This window comes from Notamacropus eugenii, chromosome 2 (genome assembly GCF_028372415.1).
Source record: "Notamacropus eugenii isolate mMacEug1 chromosome 2, mMacEug1.pri_v2, whole genome shotgun sequence".
Lineage (NCBI taxonomy): Eukaryota > Metazoa > Chordata > Mammalia > Diprotodontia > Macropodidae > Notamacropus > Notamacropus eugenii.
The window spans coordinates 46,203,516-46,219,105 of record NC_092873.1 but is presented as its reverse complement, the minus strand read 5'-3'; the positions used below and the strand labels follow the sequence as shown (position 1 = coordinate 46,219,105).

Genomic DNA, 15,590 nt, shown 5'->3' with positions numbered 1-15,590 from the left:
AAAATAGTCAATCCATCAGCATGTAATTATTAAGTGCCTACTGAGTGCCAAGCACTGTGATTTTGTCCAGATAGTTTTCCTAATTATGTGTGTCATTTTAATGCTTTGGGTACCTGCAATGCTCCCAGGTCTTGTCATTTGTCAGATCCATTGTTTCCCAGCATTCCCTCTAACTGCCTCTTTCCAGCTCAGCCAAACTAGCCTCCCATGAATATGAATGAAAGGTTGCAGTTGATCATGATGATAATATTATTGTTAGAGTTTGTGGAGGAGATGAGATGGAGATTGGAAATTAAGGATGCTCAGAGGAGCAGTGTTTAAAAAAAAGATAAGGTAATTCATTAAAGAAACCTTTTAATTGTGGGTCAACAATTTTTTCTTCCTGGCTAATAGAGTCATTTGGCTGGCTCACTTTGGCCATCCTGGAATATTTCTTGCTCAGCTGAGTAGATGCCCTTCTCCATCATTTGAGAGAACTTGCATTATAGATCAGTTTCATCGGGGCAGTAAATTGAGTGTGCTCAGGGGACCAGGCACAGGGCTAGGTACAGTGCTAGGCAAAGGACAGAATGCAGCTGTTGTGTCCCATCTTGGGACAGATGAAGAATGAATGAAAAAATGAGTGAAAAAATGTTTATTAAGTATTTTCGTCTGTGAGGCATTATGCCCAACCTTGAAAGGGCATCATGATGACCAAACACAATTCCACTGGACCATGATGGTGCTTCCTGATAGAGCGGTGATGGACTCAGTGTGTGTGTGTGTGTGTGTGTGTGTGTGTGTGTGTGTGAGTGTGTGTGTATGTATATGTTTGTGCGTGTGTGTATACATACAAACATATACATAATATTAATATATGTATAGGTATGGAAGCATACTTTGTATATACACACATGTAGGTATATATAGGTATTATATGAACTCATGTGCACTCATGAACGTATGTATATATTTATATACATTCGGTATATTTATACACACATGCATGTGCCTACCCGTGTGTGTATATCCATATGCATGTATGTGTGCATAATATAAATAGGCACACATGTGTGTGTATGTATGTATATACATGGCCAGTGTGGGATTTTTTTTCCTTGACTAATCAATGTTTGTAAAAAGGATTTTGTTTTGCTTGCTTTCTCAAGGAGGGGGAAGAAAAAGGTTGGTAGGGAGAGAAGATGGATCTTCACTTGAAAAGTAAAATAAAATTTAATGAATAAAATTTTTTTTAAAAAAGAAAGGGCATTGAGAACAGTTCTTCCTCAGCATAGAAAGGAGATGATGTGTGACCATCTGACAAGCTGGGTGAAAAGTTAGAACGCTGCTGCCTAGCTACACGCCTGCTTTCTTTGTTTCTTCCTTATCTTTTCTCCTTGGAATTTTCTGAGCCCCTTCGTTTAGCTGATGTTACAGGTCTGGTCCCACATTCCTGTCTAACCACAAATCCTCTCTCCTCCTCTCTTCTCCCTTGCAGAAGGATGTCGCACTTAAGCCTCAGGAACGGGTGGAGAGACGCCAAAACCCACTAGCCAAGAAGAAACGCGAAGCCCTCACCAATGGGCTCTCCTACCACTCCAAGAAGAATCGACTGAATCATCACCACCACTACAGCTCAGACCGAGAAAACGACCGGAACCTCTGCCAGCATCTTGGGAAACGGAAAAAGCTCCCCAAAGGACTGCGACAGGTGAGTACCCTCTGGATCCTCTTTGTTTGCTGTGCTGGACCCCTTTTGGGTTGAGGTGGCTCCGTGATCTGCTTTTTGGGGGGCAGAAGAGGGAACGGTGACATGTGGTTTGAAATCACCGCCTCAGCATCTGCCATACTGTCCTTGGCTATTGGGTGAGGTCTTGGCCTTGGTTGACTGTTGGAGTGGTTTGTGTGAAGGCCTGACTAAGTCTCTTGACCTCAATCCAACAGGAATCTCTGATAGGATTTCTAGGGTCTTTGGGTTCCCTCCCTGGGAATCATATCACTGTGGCTGCTCTTGTTTTCTGATCATGCAGAACTAGGCAAAGGAATGGTGGCTTATTTTTTTTCTTTTGGTGGGAGAAGAGGAGGGACATGATTTGGAGGGGACCTGCCTAATCAAGACAGATGGGTCTGGAAGACTAATTGCTGTACCCGGAGCTCATTTGTAGTGTGTTCTTTCTAAGGTGCTGTTGCGTACTCTCCTGGGTTACTAATTGTCGCTGTTACCTTGAGCTAGCTCTTACTGGCTTGCATGAGATTAGAATTCTTAAGAAACCATTGTTGTGCCCTCAAGGTGAGCAGGGTGAGAGAGATGTGCAGAGAGGAGGCTAGCCTGGCCTCATCTTTCAAGTCCCTCTTTGTGAGGTTGGGATGATGCGGGGGCCAAGACTTGGTTTAATAATTAGGTTTCAGCCAAAGTTGCAAGCAAGTCCATTCCCTCCGCTTTCTCTCAGATGTTTTCCTCCTGTGGAAATCCCCAGGGAAGGAGGATTAATACACGGAAGGGAGGGGGATTCTCAGATTCCTCCGGGATAAATCTAGGCAGTTGGAGGTGTCCCTAGAGCAGCGGTGGGTGGTATCTCCTTGGCTCCTAGAGCTGCCATCCAAGGATAGTTTATGGTGATTTTCAGGCAGCTGAGGATTGGCTATTAGTTTATAGAGCAGGTGGTTTTAATTAGAAGCCTCACAGGTAACTGGGAGACTGTCATCATTTCTGTAGTGTCATGGTCCGCGAAGTGTAATCCAGGGATGACTGTGAAATACCTAGGTCAATTTCTGGGTGCGGGATCAGAGACCAAAACAATTGTCTGTAATAACACTGATACATTTTAATTTAATATCAAAAGATGTACTCCACAGAAACGAAAATATTCAATAAATTTTAAGAGTGAGACTGAAAAACATTGCTGTTCAAGGAAGATAAAAAGAGTCTGTCCTCCTCATGTACTAGGCTTGCATGTGTAAGTGCACGTGCATGTGATTTTTGTTGTGGTGTGTGTGTATTAAGAAAACAGGACAGGCTAAAGGCTAATAAGATTTAGAGTTTGGAGACACCTTCAGAGATCATGTATTTCAACCTTTCGTGAGTTCAATTCCAGCCTCAGACAGTTAGCTGTGTGACCCTGGGCAAGTCATTTCACCTTACTTGCCTCAGTTTCCTCATCTATAAAAGGATCTAGAGAAGGAAATGGTAAACTACTTCAGTGTCTTTTCCAGGAAAACCCTAAATGGGATCACCGAGAGTCAAACAACCACAAAAGCATATTACAAGTAGGGTGCCTAGAGATGTGAGAGGCAGCATGTAGAATCACGAAGTCACACTTTGATTCACGGATCAGATACTTATTAGCTGTTTGATCTGGAGAAAATCACTGTACCTCATCTGTAAAACAGTTTCCCCATCTGTAAAATAAGAAGGTTCAACTTAATATCTCAGGTACTTTTCAGTTCTGAGTCAACAATCTTATAAAGTGCCTTCTTTTACGGACTATAGTATGACTATGTTTCCAGCCCAAGCCCTCATGTTGAAGTGAAAAGAACATTAGTTCTAAATTAAGAGACCCTGGGTTCAAAGCCCATCTCTGATCGTCACTCCCTGTGTACACTTGAGCAAATCATTTTAAGTCCCTTGCCTCAGTTTCTTAATGTGGCAGTGAGCTGGAGTTGGAGTAGATGACCACTACTGATGTCCCTTTCAACTCTAGATTGAAGATCTCAGTATCTTAATTGATGTCAAATCTAGTATTCCTTCCTTGACAGCACATTGGGTCCAATAAAGACATGGTATCCGGCAAGGTCCAAGGTCCAATTACAATGACCCCTATTTTAAACAGAGACCACTTAGTTCTGTGAGTATTGATAAGGGAGCCAATTATAGAAGAGAATTGTCTTAAATTTAAATTCATCAGGAATACTGGGACACTAGGAAGGTGGAGATCACTAATTAGTCCATGAGTACTAATTAATTATTATGTGCCAAACACTCTGCTCAGTGCTTGGGATGCAAAGAGAAAGTTAGAATAGTTCTTGCCTTCAAAGAAATTATGTTTTCTCAATGGGAAGACATCAGTACTGGCTGACCATGACATGGGAGGGGAGGTGGGCAGAGCAAGACAACAAATGTTTTTTGTTGTTTTGTTTTTAATGGTGCCCAACTCTTTGTGACCCCATTTGGGGCTTCTTAGCAAAGATATTGGAGTTCATTTTACAGATGAGGAAACTGAGGCAGATGGGGTTAAGTGATGTGCCCAAGGTCACACAGATAGTAAGTGTCTGAGGTTGGATTTGAACTCGTCTTCCTAATTCCGGCCCAGGTGCTCCATCCATTGTGCCACCTAGCTGCCAGAGCATCTATTTATTACTTGCCTCTCTCTGTGCTTTCTAAATATAATATTATTTGATCTTCACAACAGTCCTGGGGGTTAGGAGCACATACATCAAAACATTTCTATCTTGGAATATCAGAACTTCACTTATGCTGTGGAGCTGGGCAGGGAGCAAAAGGAGAGAATAATCTTGAGGTGACAGAAGGAAAGAAATTCAGTGCCATTGCATGTGGAAGCAGTGCTTGGGTGGCAGTAGAAGAGTTCTAGGGAGCCAGAGAAGGGTGCTTCTGTAAAGGAAGGAGCATGATTGGATGTGGGACGCCCCGTATGGCAGGACATCATTTTGGCTTGAATTCCCAATGAGGGTATTAGGACAGAGGATAAGGAAGGAGGTGTTTTCTGATTGCCATTGTGTCTAAACATATACAAAGGCAAACACCTGGAATCTTTGTTCCTGGCCCAGAGCTGGTACTTGATAATTGTGTATTGATTGATTAGATTAATCTTCTGTAGAACTCTGACGGACAGACTTGAGAAATGGTCTCTCCTCAGCCTAGTTAGGTGCTAAATGATTGAATCACTGTCAAAAAGACATCTCAAGTCACTTACCCCTCTTATTTATCAGGACACAGGTGGTTACGGTTAGTAAACCAGTCACTCTGGCCCCAGGTTCCCTGTCTGTAAAATTCAAGAGTGCTGGACTAGATGGCGTCTGAGTTTTGTATAGAGTATTTGCAATTCCTTCTTGACATGGGTATCGTGTTTTACCCTTCTCGCTTCCCCACCGTGTCATCCTCTTCTCACATCTGTAAGCTTGCTGGCTGGTGATCCTCTGAGATTTCAGCCAGTGAGCCCTCCTTGGGAATGGAATGGCGAAAGTAGACGATGCCTGGGGGAGAATTCTGAACTGAGTGGGTCTGACGTCCCGGACTTGAGTGAACTCTCAGCAGAACTTAAGATGAAAGGGTGTAGGAGGTAAGGGCGTAGACTAGAGCCTTTGTTTCCCCATGGCTGATGGAGAGCGGATTAAGGCTTCATCTTATCTGGAAATGCTGGAAGAACTTAATGCCAGGCCTTCCTTTAGCCAGCAGGAAGATGCTCGCCTACTTCTTAGTGGAGAGGAAACAGTAGGATTTCTTGAGGATTCATTGAAGCTAACTAGAAGTATACAATTACTGGCATTATTTTTAAGTTTAAAGAGATAGGCCCGCCTCAGAAAAACCAAACCACATTTTTCACCCTTAACTTGACTGATTATAAGCCTTAGTTCCTGTGACTTATCATGCTGTAAAATGAAAGCTCTTAGCTGGCACTTAACCACCCTGATGGAGTTTATTTGTGTGAATGTATTTTTAAGTGTAAATAGACACTGACTTGGAAGATCCTAAGCTGACACTCATCATGGGAAGTGGTTGGTTGTGCTTTTAGCTGGTTAAAAACTCAACTGTCTTCGAGCGGCCCAGAGAAGACATCGGGGGTGGAGAAACCAGACTGAATATCTCCATGCTGCAAAATTGCATTGCTATCTGATTTCCATAAATCATAAAACAAAGATGTTCTTCAGAACACAATGTTTGTTGCAGCTCTCTCTCTCTCCCTTCCTCCCTCTCCCCCTCTCTCTCACAGCCGTCTATCCATCCATCTCTCTATCTATCTGTCTCTCTCTCTCTCTCTCTCTCTCTCTCTGTGACTGGAAATGACTACAAAGGATATTTAAGATCACAGATGGAGGGCATGAAAGGCCTCATTTTACAGAGATCTACAGATATTAAGTGACTTGCCCAGACACTACACAGTTAGGGTCTTACAAAGGATTTGAAATCAGTCCTTGGACTTGAACCTTAAGGGTAAATCTTGTTTCAGAGGTTACATGGCTGATCTGATTAAGTTTCTGCACAACATTTGTTTTGAGAGATGCTCTGTGAATGAATGAATGAAAGTTTTTGTTTGAGGGGGTCTCGTTTCTGGGCATTCACAATGAAGGTATGCTTTAGTGACCCTCTTGTGTCTGGCGGATGATCGTGGCATGGATTGCCATGGTGATGGGGAAAAAAAACATAGCTGATGATTTGTTGAAAATGTGCCTTAGGAACTGATTGACAACGTATTTGAGCAACAAGAACTATGTTATGGTTCACATAGGCAAGTGGGTGATTTTAGTTCAATCAATCAGCAAGCATTTCTTAAGGTACTTACTGTGTATCAGGTCTGTCCTAGGCAATACATCCTCTCAAAGACCGTACATTCTGTATGGGAAGAGAGTCAGTCAAAAAGCATTTATTAAGCATCTACCATATACCAGACAGTATACTGGAGGCTGATGATACAACACCAACAAAAGCAAAGAGTTTATATGAGTAGATAGTGAATCAAAAAGCTTTTATTAAGTGCCCACCATATACATAGCTAGTGAGCTAGAGGCTAATGATATAATACCAACAATAAAATCCAATAGTCCTGGCCTCTGGGGAACTTATTACATCCTAGGGGTATTCAGTCGTTGAACATTTGCTAAACACCAGATGTGTAGTCAATCAGTGAACATTTACTAAGCACCAGATGTGTTCTAGAGTCCCCCTCCCCTTTTTTAGGAACCAAGGCTAGAAAGACAAATGTCCAGCAGTTGTGTGGTTTCCTCCCTCAGCCTCACTGTTGACTTGTTTTAGGAATGCTCAGATCATCTCCACCAGGGCTCCTTTCACATCTACCTTCGCTCGGCAGTAATCCTGCATGTGCATCCCTGATGGGAGACTTGTTTTTCCTGGAGATAATATTTATTGTTTCCCTGGTGTTGAGCCATCCTTTCTGATATGCTCACCACGAAATTTAGCTGCTCAGATGAACTTATCCCGGCAATATTGAGCATCTGAACCTTTCCTCTAGCAGGCTCAGCGGAAGTCAGGTATCAGAAAACTCGCTAATTAGTTTTTGGTGGAAATCCATCCAGTATTCACCCAGGTATTTATTCAGCACGGCTGTAATGTCTGCAGGCATCTGGAAATCCAAACATCGGAGGCAGTAACATCGTTCAAGTTTGGGTTTTACTGGCAAGGAGGTATTTGAACTTTCACTCTGTGGGCTTTTTCAGTTTTCACATGTTATGCTTGTTAATGGAGACACGAACTAGGATTTTATTTTGAAAATGTGATTTGAAGTGAAAACATTTTTACTAAACACTAAAGAATTCAAAAAGTTAATTTGGGGGAGAGGGTCATTAGTGGGCTCAGATTTCCGATTTTCTCATCAAACAATTGGTAGGATTGTGTATGGTGGTTAGTATAAACGTTAGTTGTTTGCACCTAGACGGCCATTTAAATTCATGTTTTGCCTCGTACTGAACCTTTGGCCAAACCAAAGAGGATGTAATAAAGGAGCAGAGAAAATGGGGGCTGATTTGTAGAAATGATCCAAAGAGCCTCTTTCCATCTCATGAAGCGGCTAAATGTGCCCATTTCCTGTGAGGGTAAGACAGGGCCTTCTTTTCCCTTTTCAAAAAGATGTTTTCACTGCTTAATCAGATTGCTGTCCTTTTAGTAGGATTCCACTCTTTCCTATAATAAAATCTTCTTTCATGACAAAGATGCAGAGTTAAGAAAGCCTTTTTGCTTGGCGTGACAGTGTATGCCTCACCCTGCATGGGAGTCCACCATCTCTCTGTGGAGCGAGGTATGTTTCACTATGAAGTCCGGATTGCTTCTGCTTTTCCTTTGTGTCTGCAGCGTTTGGCACATAGTAAGCAATTAATAAAGTCTTGTTCGTTGATTGCCTCTTCACTACATTGACTGAATTCTGGTCGGTTTTGACAATGTCATGCTTAGGTTATTTTGGTGACCGGATTGACTCTTCCTTCTCTTGGTTTGCTTAGCTTTGGTCTGAATCAGTTTCTTTTTGAAAAAAATTCTTACATTCATTTTTGTACATCCTTTCAAGTAGGTTTCATGATTACCAAGTTTCTCTGAATTCTCCATATTCTAATGGCTCAGTACTATTCTAGTAGGGCAGCTGCGTGGCATAGTGGATACAGTGCCAGACCTGGAGTCAGGACGACCTGAGTTCAAATCCTGCCTTAGACACTTAATAGCTGTGTGACCCTGGGCAAGTCACTTAACCTTGTTTGCCTCAGTTTTCTCATCTGTAAAATCAGCTGGAGAGGGACATGGCACACACTTCAGTTCCTTTGCCAAGAAAACACCAAAAAGGGTCATGGAGATTTAGACCTGGCTGAAAAATGACTATTCAGTGTTTTGTGACTATAAAGAGCTTATTCATGCAGTGCCCTTTTGACTGGAGTCCTCTCTGGTGACACAAATAGGCTTTTAGCTTTTGTATATAATGGACTCTTCTTTCTGACTTTGACCATTTGAGGGGTTCACGACTAGGAGTTGTATTCCTAGGTCGTAGGAGATACACAACCCATTGATTTTTCTAATATAATTTCAAACCGTTTTCTAGAATGGCTCAACCAACTTTCAGCTCTCCCAACAATGTATTAGTGTGCCTTTCTTGTAACAATATTTCCTTGTTTTCTTTCACTTCTCTTTCATGTTCTTGTGTCTTACTTATTTTTCCCATGTGCAGAAATGCTGGGACATCTTTCTAGTGGAGAGTTTCAGGGTCCCCTGAGATGACTCATTCCTAGTCATAGAAAAATAGTTCTAGAGAAAGAAGGAATCTCCCCAGTCATTGACATTGAAATCTCTTTTACACATGGGGAAGCTGAGGCCTAGAGAGAGGAAATTTAGGATAACTCTAGAGCTGGAAGGTAACTCAGACACTATCTAATCCAGCACCTTTTTCATGTTATGAGGAGACTAAAGCTTAATAAATAAATAGCAGTAAAATAATAAAAATAAATAGTAATCCTGCTCTCTTGGTCTAGGGAGCTCCCTTCTTTACTCTCACATCCCCAGTGATGGATGAAACAAAGGCAAGAGGCTTTTCTTTATCAAGACAGCCTTGGTGGCATGGCAGCCCAACAGGTCTTCCCTTCCTCTTCCAAGAGGCCAGAAGAATATCCATGTCCTTGTCTAGGATGTCCAAGAAATGTCCACTGTTTCCCTCCCCCGCCTGTCCCCCTTGTTTTGTGCAGTGTTCTCTGGCCCGTGTCCTGTGTTCTACTCCCTCCTCCATGCTTCTCAGGTGGCCCACTGCCTCTTCTTACGAGCCCAGACGTGACAGGTGATGTGAGGGAGCCAGCCAGGAACTGGGTGGAGAGGCTGCTGGCTTCCAGGGGCATTGGTGGGGGAAACAGAGCAGATGGGTTTGATTGTCGCTTGCTGGGTGATTCCGGGGAGGGTTGACGGTGCTGGTGACAAGCGATTTACAACGTGCTATTTACAGTTGGGGTTTGCAGTATTTCACTGACATCAGAGTACTCTTTAGCAGCTGCCTTCATTATTTCCTTTCCATGAGCTGCTAATTGAAAAGGAAATGGTGGGTGGGCTTGGAGAAGGAGCCAGCGCTCCTGCCTGGATGTGTCCAATGGAACAATGGAGCTTTGGTTTTTCTACTCCTGCTGTGTGGCTTGTCTTTGGCCAGGGTGTTAGGGCAGAAGAATTGCCGAGGGGGACCATAGCTATCTATCTGTTGGACCAGAGTGCTTCTATCTGGTCCTTTATGACCAGTTAATGTTAAATGGCGGGGCACGGAGCCAGAAGGCACCTCTGGGGCCACTTACATTTTACAGAAGAAGAAACTGAGGCAAGCAAGGCGAAGTGGCTTGCCCTGGGTAACCCAGCTAGTAAGTATCTGAGGCAGGATTTGAACTCAGGAAGATGAGTCTTCCTGTCTCTAGCCTGATACTCTATCCACATGTTGCTTTATTATTTCACTCATTTCTCAGAACATTTCTCACATGATGTGACTTGGATATTTGAAAGCATTCTGAAAGGAGATGAGAGAAATCTCTGGGATCAAGTGTCCAGGGAATGTCTGAGAGTGGGGATGGCAGCCCAGGGTGGCTGGACTCCTCATCTAGCACTCTACCTAATCTCAAGAGCTGGACTTGGACCAGATTTGTAAGTAGAAACTTGGTGGTTGATTTATTTATCTTGGCTCTCCTTTGCTTGCCCTGGCTGCAATCCTGATGTGTCTGTCAAGCTCCCAGCCCTCACCCCTGATACCTGGGAGTGGGCATGTATGTGGGTTTCTTTGATTGTTTATTTTCATAATGGCCTTGCAACGTTGGATATTGTGCCGAACAACTAATGCTCTTTCCTTTAGAAGGGCTGTTATCTCTCTCTCTTTTTAATTAAAAATGAAAAAGGGCATGATATTGCTGTGTGTCCTCTCTGCCTTTTCCTTGGATGTTTTTGGGAATAAAAATGGCTCCAAACAGAACTGTTTTATATGCATGGGGGTGACTTGAGCTGCTGTTTACTTTGTAGGTAGACTCCACTCTTAGGACTCGCGCGTGCGTGCACACACACACACACACACACACACACACACACACACACACACACAGCCTTTCACTGCACTTAATCTCTGTCACTAAGCCCAAGGCCCACTTTCTTTAAGGAACCCAGACATTTGAATGCATCCCAGGCACTGCTGGGCCCTAATGAGGCTTCATTGTGCTTACTGGACAGACAGAGGATGTGAATGTCCTGGACCCAGTGCAGAAGCACAGTTTGCTTTGTTATCTGCATGGGTTTCCTTCCACTCCTGGAGGGTCTCTTTTCATCCATATGTGTTTACATGGCTCACCCCTTGCCTCTTATCCCCCCAACCCCCATGGGGGAGGGGGACTGGAATTTCCCTGGAGGAAGTGCCTTTAAGGAGGTATCTTGAGCAAGGCCATGTTGCATATGTCTGCATTCATTAATCTCAGCCTCCCAGGGCCACTATGCCTCTGCATGACTGCCTGCAGTGAGTCTGTCTCTGGTCCTTCTTGGCCCTTCCTCCCACCCCCCACCCCCTGCACCTGCTCCTTTTTCGGTGAGAGCCTCTATCATCCATCTCCAAATAAGATAATGCAGACGGAGCTGGACAGGCCCTAATTGCCAATGATGGTTCTAAGGGACTCTCATTCGGCTGTAATTAGGTTTGGAAGCAATCAGCTGCCCTCACTGGGGCTGGTACAAACATCGCAGAGGATATAGGCCACTGTAATCTGGTCATTTCGTAGTACACGAAGAGAGGGAGGGAAATGACATTTCATTAGCCAAAGCTGTGACAAATTCAAACACCTTGACAACATGTCTTGTGTGAAATTCATCTGTCTCATCCCCCCGCCTTATGGCCCTCATACTGTTCCATACATGTGCTGGACTTGCCTCTCTTCCTCAAGGGTCTCTGGTTCTTAGACAGTTTGGTTGACGTTAAATATTTGTTCCAAATGATTCTGTGCATTTTGGATGTTAAATCAAAAATGAATCGCACATTGCAAGTGATTGCTGTTTGTACAGTGACCTGAGTGTCGAGTTAGAGCTGAGAGAGCTCGTAAGATCCCAGATGTCCAAGACACCATTTTGTCCTGTTGAGGCCATAGGATCACAGGGAACTGAAAGGGACCCCCAAACGCCATATTTTCTAAGCTTCCTCATTTTATAGGAACCACTAGTCCAACCCTCCTCCCCTTTTTTAACACAGGAAGAAACCAAAGTTCAAAGAGGCCACAGGAATGTGGATCTGTATCTGAAAAGGACCTTAGGGACCAGGTAATCTAATTTCCTCCTTTTACAAGGGTTTAGAGATCATCTAGTCCAGTTCCCTAATTTTAACGACAAGGAAGCAGGCCCAGAACTGGATGAAGAACTGGAAGGGACTTTAGAGGCCACAGAGTCCACCTGCCCTCTCCAGGCTCAGGTTAACCCAGGTAGTGCATCTTACAGTCAGGATTCGAACTAAGATCTTTTGCCTTCTCATTGTACCAGCCTGAAGAGCTGAGATTCAAACCCAAATCCTCAGACTTCCCATCCCTCTCTTATTTTATTGCACCTGTATTTAGAGGAGAAGTGTAGATGAGAAGCGTGAGGTTCACCTAGGGAAAAGTCATTGGTTTTCCCTTGGCTTCTAGATTCAGCCCTCTTGGCTTGTTAGCACTCTGCCTCCTGTATTAAAAGATAAGTATTTTCCGTGATTCTTTGCTCCATTCCATCTTCCCCAGCCTATACAGATTCATGTTTGGATCCTCGGGATTTTTCTTCATGAGCCTGTTTTTGTGTTTTAAGAATTACCAAGCAGCTGAGTGTTTTGGTAGAAAAATAGAAATGAATTGACTTCTTCAGTTCTGAGTGGTCCAGCCCAGGACAGTCCCCCCTCTCCACTCTTTAGAGGTGTTTATTTTAATATTCATTTGAATTGAATTGAATTAAATTTGCTTAAATGATGGTTTGAGGTAGATAACTGTAATAGAGAGAAAGACCTGGATTAGACTCACACCTCACATGAGCTCTCCGACTCCCAGTCTCTATTTTCAAAATGGCAGGGTTAGACTTGACTTAAGATTCTCCTTTGAGCTTGAAATCTAGGCTCCTGTGGATTTCTGGGTTTTGTTTAGTGAGAATTAGCAAAAAGGTGTTTCATGAAAGAAAACTCTTTCCTTTGTACAGCCAAGTAGGATCAAATACCAAAGAAAAGGGAGGTGGCCTGTAGAATTGGCCATCAATAAAATTGCTGAGTTTTGACCCAGGCAACTTTAGAAATGGCTTTTGTTTCCCCTGAGGCTTGGAACAAAATGATTTACAGAATACTTGTTAATAAAATGACTCCACCTTAGGAATGAAACTTTTAATAACCGTTGGAGTGGAGCAGATGACTACCTGCTCATTGCCTTGGGTGGCCATGGAAAGGAAGACAAAACAGGGTCCAAGAGACTGCTTCTCTGATGGGAGAATGTAAAGACATTCAGGGACCATGTTTGCAGTCGGTTAAACAGAGATGATAAGGGGAATGAGATTGTCCCAATTGATGGAGACCTCAGGCTTATTCAAAGGCTGATTTTTTACCAAAAATGGATTTTCCTGGCCTCTCATTCTATTCTTCTGTTTTGAATTAAAAACCTAACAAAGGGTAAAGGCAGCATAGAATAAGTGCTGTGTCCTCCCCTGACCCCCACTTTTTCTAGAGATGTGACATGCAGTTCAAATACTTGAACCTCCCTACAGAGTTTTTTGAGGGAGGCCCCCTTGTCAAAGAAGCACATCACATAGGCTACTTTTCCTGTAAGTCCTTCCCTGACATCCCCAAACCCATCATATAGCACCCCTTCCAAAGGCAGACTACTTCGTATATTCACAGTGATGTATATGTGTACATATTGTAGTTTCCCGGTATGATGTCACCTTCTTGAGCAAGGGTTATTTTTTTTTCAGCTTTGTATCTCTAGCTCCTGACATGGTGCCTTGCAAATGGTGGATAATTTATTTAGTTACGTTAAAATGAATTTAAGAAATTGTACCTTCAGGATGGGTTTGCCAAAGGAATATCATTTTGTCAGACCACATTACTTAAAGTGTGAGTTTAGAAAATTTCCAGTGTGGCCTTGAGTAAATCACTTCTTAACTCTGGACTTCACTTTTCTTGTCTGGAAAGAAAAAAATGGAGAGGAGTTACTTAAATGCTGCTGAAGTCCAATGGATTTTGTATCCTGCTTTGGGTCCTGGTGATCAGATGATGTACTTTCCTCCTTTTGGTGTACAGTGGGGGTCTGTGGATGTGGAATGTTGAATATACTGCATGACTGAGTTTTTTGATCTTGCAGTTAGATTTAATTCTTTCTCTTTGTTGACAGAGTGAGGGGGGGGGGAGGAAATATTAATCAAAGGAATTGGAAAAAAAAAACCCAAGAGGGTTGAACTTTGATTCTCCTTTCTGTTCTGACTCAGGATTTACATAAAAAGTGTACAATCTACATTCCCCAGGTCACAGAGAACAGCACTATTTGAGAACAATCCATCTTTGCCCTTTTTTAGTGAGAAAAGTGGTAATATTTAATATCATTTTTGGACTTTAATAAGGGCAAGATCCTGAATTAATCAATCTGAAGAAGAGCCTGGACCTAGCAGTCTCTTTGTTCTCTGAAGTAAACTCAGAGAATACCTCCTCCTATGTCAGTAAGGTCAGATAGGGCTAACTTTGCATTCCTTACGATACCCTTAACCTTAGACACTATCTTGAATAGTGGGACTTTTTTGTTATTATCTTGTGGACATGTACTATGTTATGACATGTTAATGATACAGAAAACACAGATGTTCTGAGGTGTAATTTCAATCAACACCTTGTTCACTCTCTTATCTCATTGTATTTAGAACCTATCCAATTAAGAAATTCCTTTTTCATGGTGTAGTTAATCACTCATGGAGACTGTAAATCTGAAGGACACAGACAACCTAAGCAGATTTAAAGCTGGTCATTCTTGTATTAGGCAGTCAGAAGATTTTCTGGCTCCATGATCATGTAATCGCTAGCTTACAGGGAATCAGCTGTATGTGTTTAGCCTGTTTGCCTTTTCTTAACCAAACTTTCAGGTCAACAGAAGATATAAATCCAAAGTGCTCGAAGGCCATGAGAGTACCTTGTAATTGTCACAGCATGACACAGATATGCAATATTCCTGTGGTTTTTGTATGTATGGTGGCCCCGTGATAGAGTCAGGAGTTCAAATCCAGCCTCAGATGCTTCCTGGCTGTGTGACCGTGGGCAAGTCCTTTAACCCTATTTGCCTCAGCTGTAAAATGAACTGGAGAAGGAAATGGCAAACCAAATCATTCCAGTATCTTGGCCAAGAAAACCTCAAATGGAGTCATGGAAAGTTGGACGTGACTGAAACCACTGAATAATATCAAAATCCTGTGAATGGCTATGAGGGCCATTTTTATAGGCCTTTGAGATCTGCAAAGTGCCCTACAGATGGTGCCTCATTTGATCATCTCAAAAGCCATGTTTTATAGATGCTGTAATTATCACATCCATTCTTACAGAGGAGAAAACTGAGGCAGAGAGCCATGTAGTGACTTGCCCAGGTTTACACAGCTGGCAGGATTTAAACTCTGGGCTTCCATATGGCATTAAAGTAAAAAAAAAAAAAAAAAGAACCAACAGATTAATGACTGCCATAGATTGAAAGCTTTAAAGTTTACAAATCTGTTAACATTTATTATTTCATTTGATCTTTATAAGAACCTGAGAAGGTTGGAACTATAGGTATTAATATTTTTATTTTATAGACTAGGAAAAGCAGACTCTAAGAGGTTATATCACTGGGCAAGGGTTACAAGCCAGCAAGTGTTCAGAGGCCAGATTTGAACACAGGGCTTCCAGATGTGAAGGGAAGGTTTAGAA

The 15,590-nt window shown here is 42.7% G+C and overlaps 1 protein-coding gene across 3 annotated transcripts in view; it reads left to right on the top strand.

Moving 5' to 3' along the window:
* The window catches only part of AUTS2 (activator of transcription and developmental regulator AUTS2), a 1,242,623-nt gene that overhangs the window by 303,822 nt on the left and 923,211 nt on the right, over window positions 1-15,590 (top strand). For all 3 annotated transcript variants that reach the window (XM_072640120.1, XM_072640119.1, XM_072640118.1), the window contains exon 2: window positions 1,478-1,690. In XM_072640120.1, the coding sequence (XP_072496221.1) occupies window positions 1,478-1,690 (213 nt within the window). The remainder of the gene's footprint in view (window positions 1-1,477; window positions 1,691-15,590) is intronic.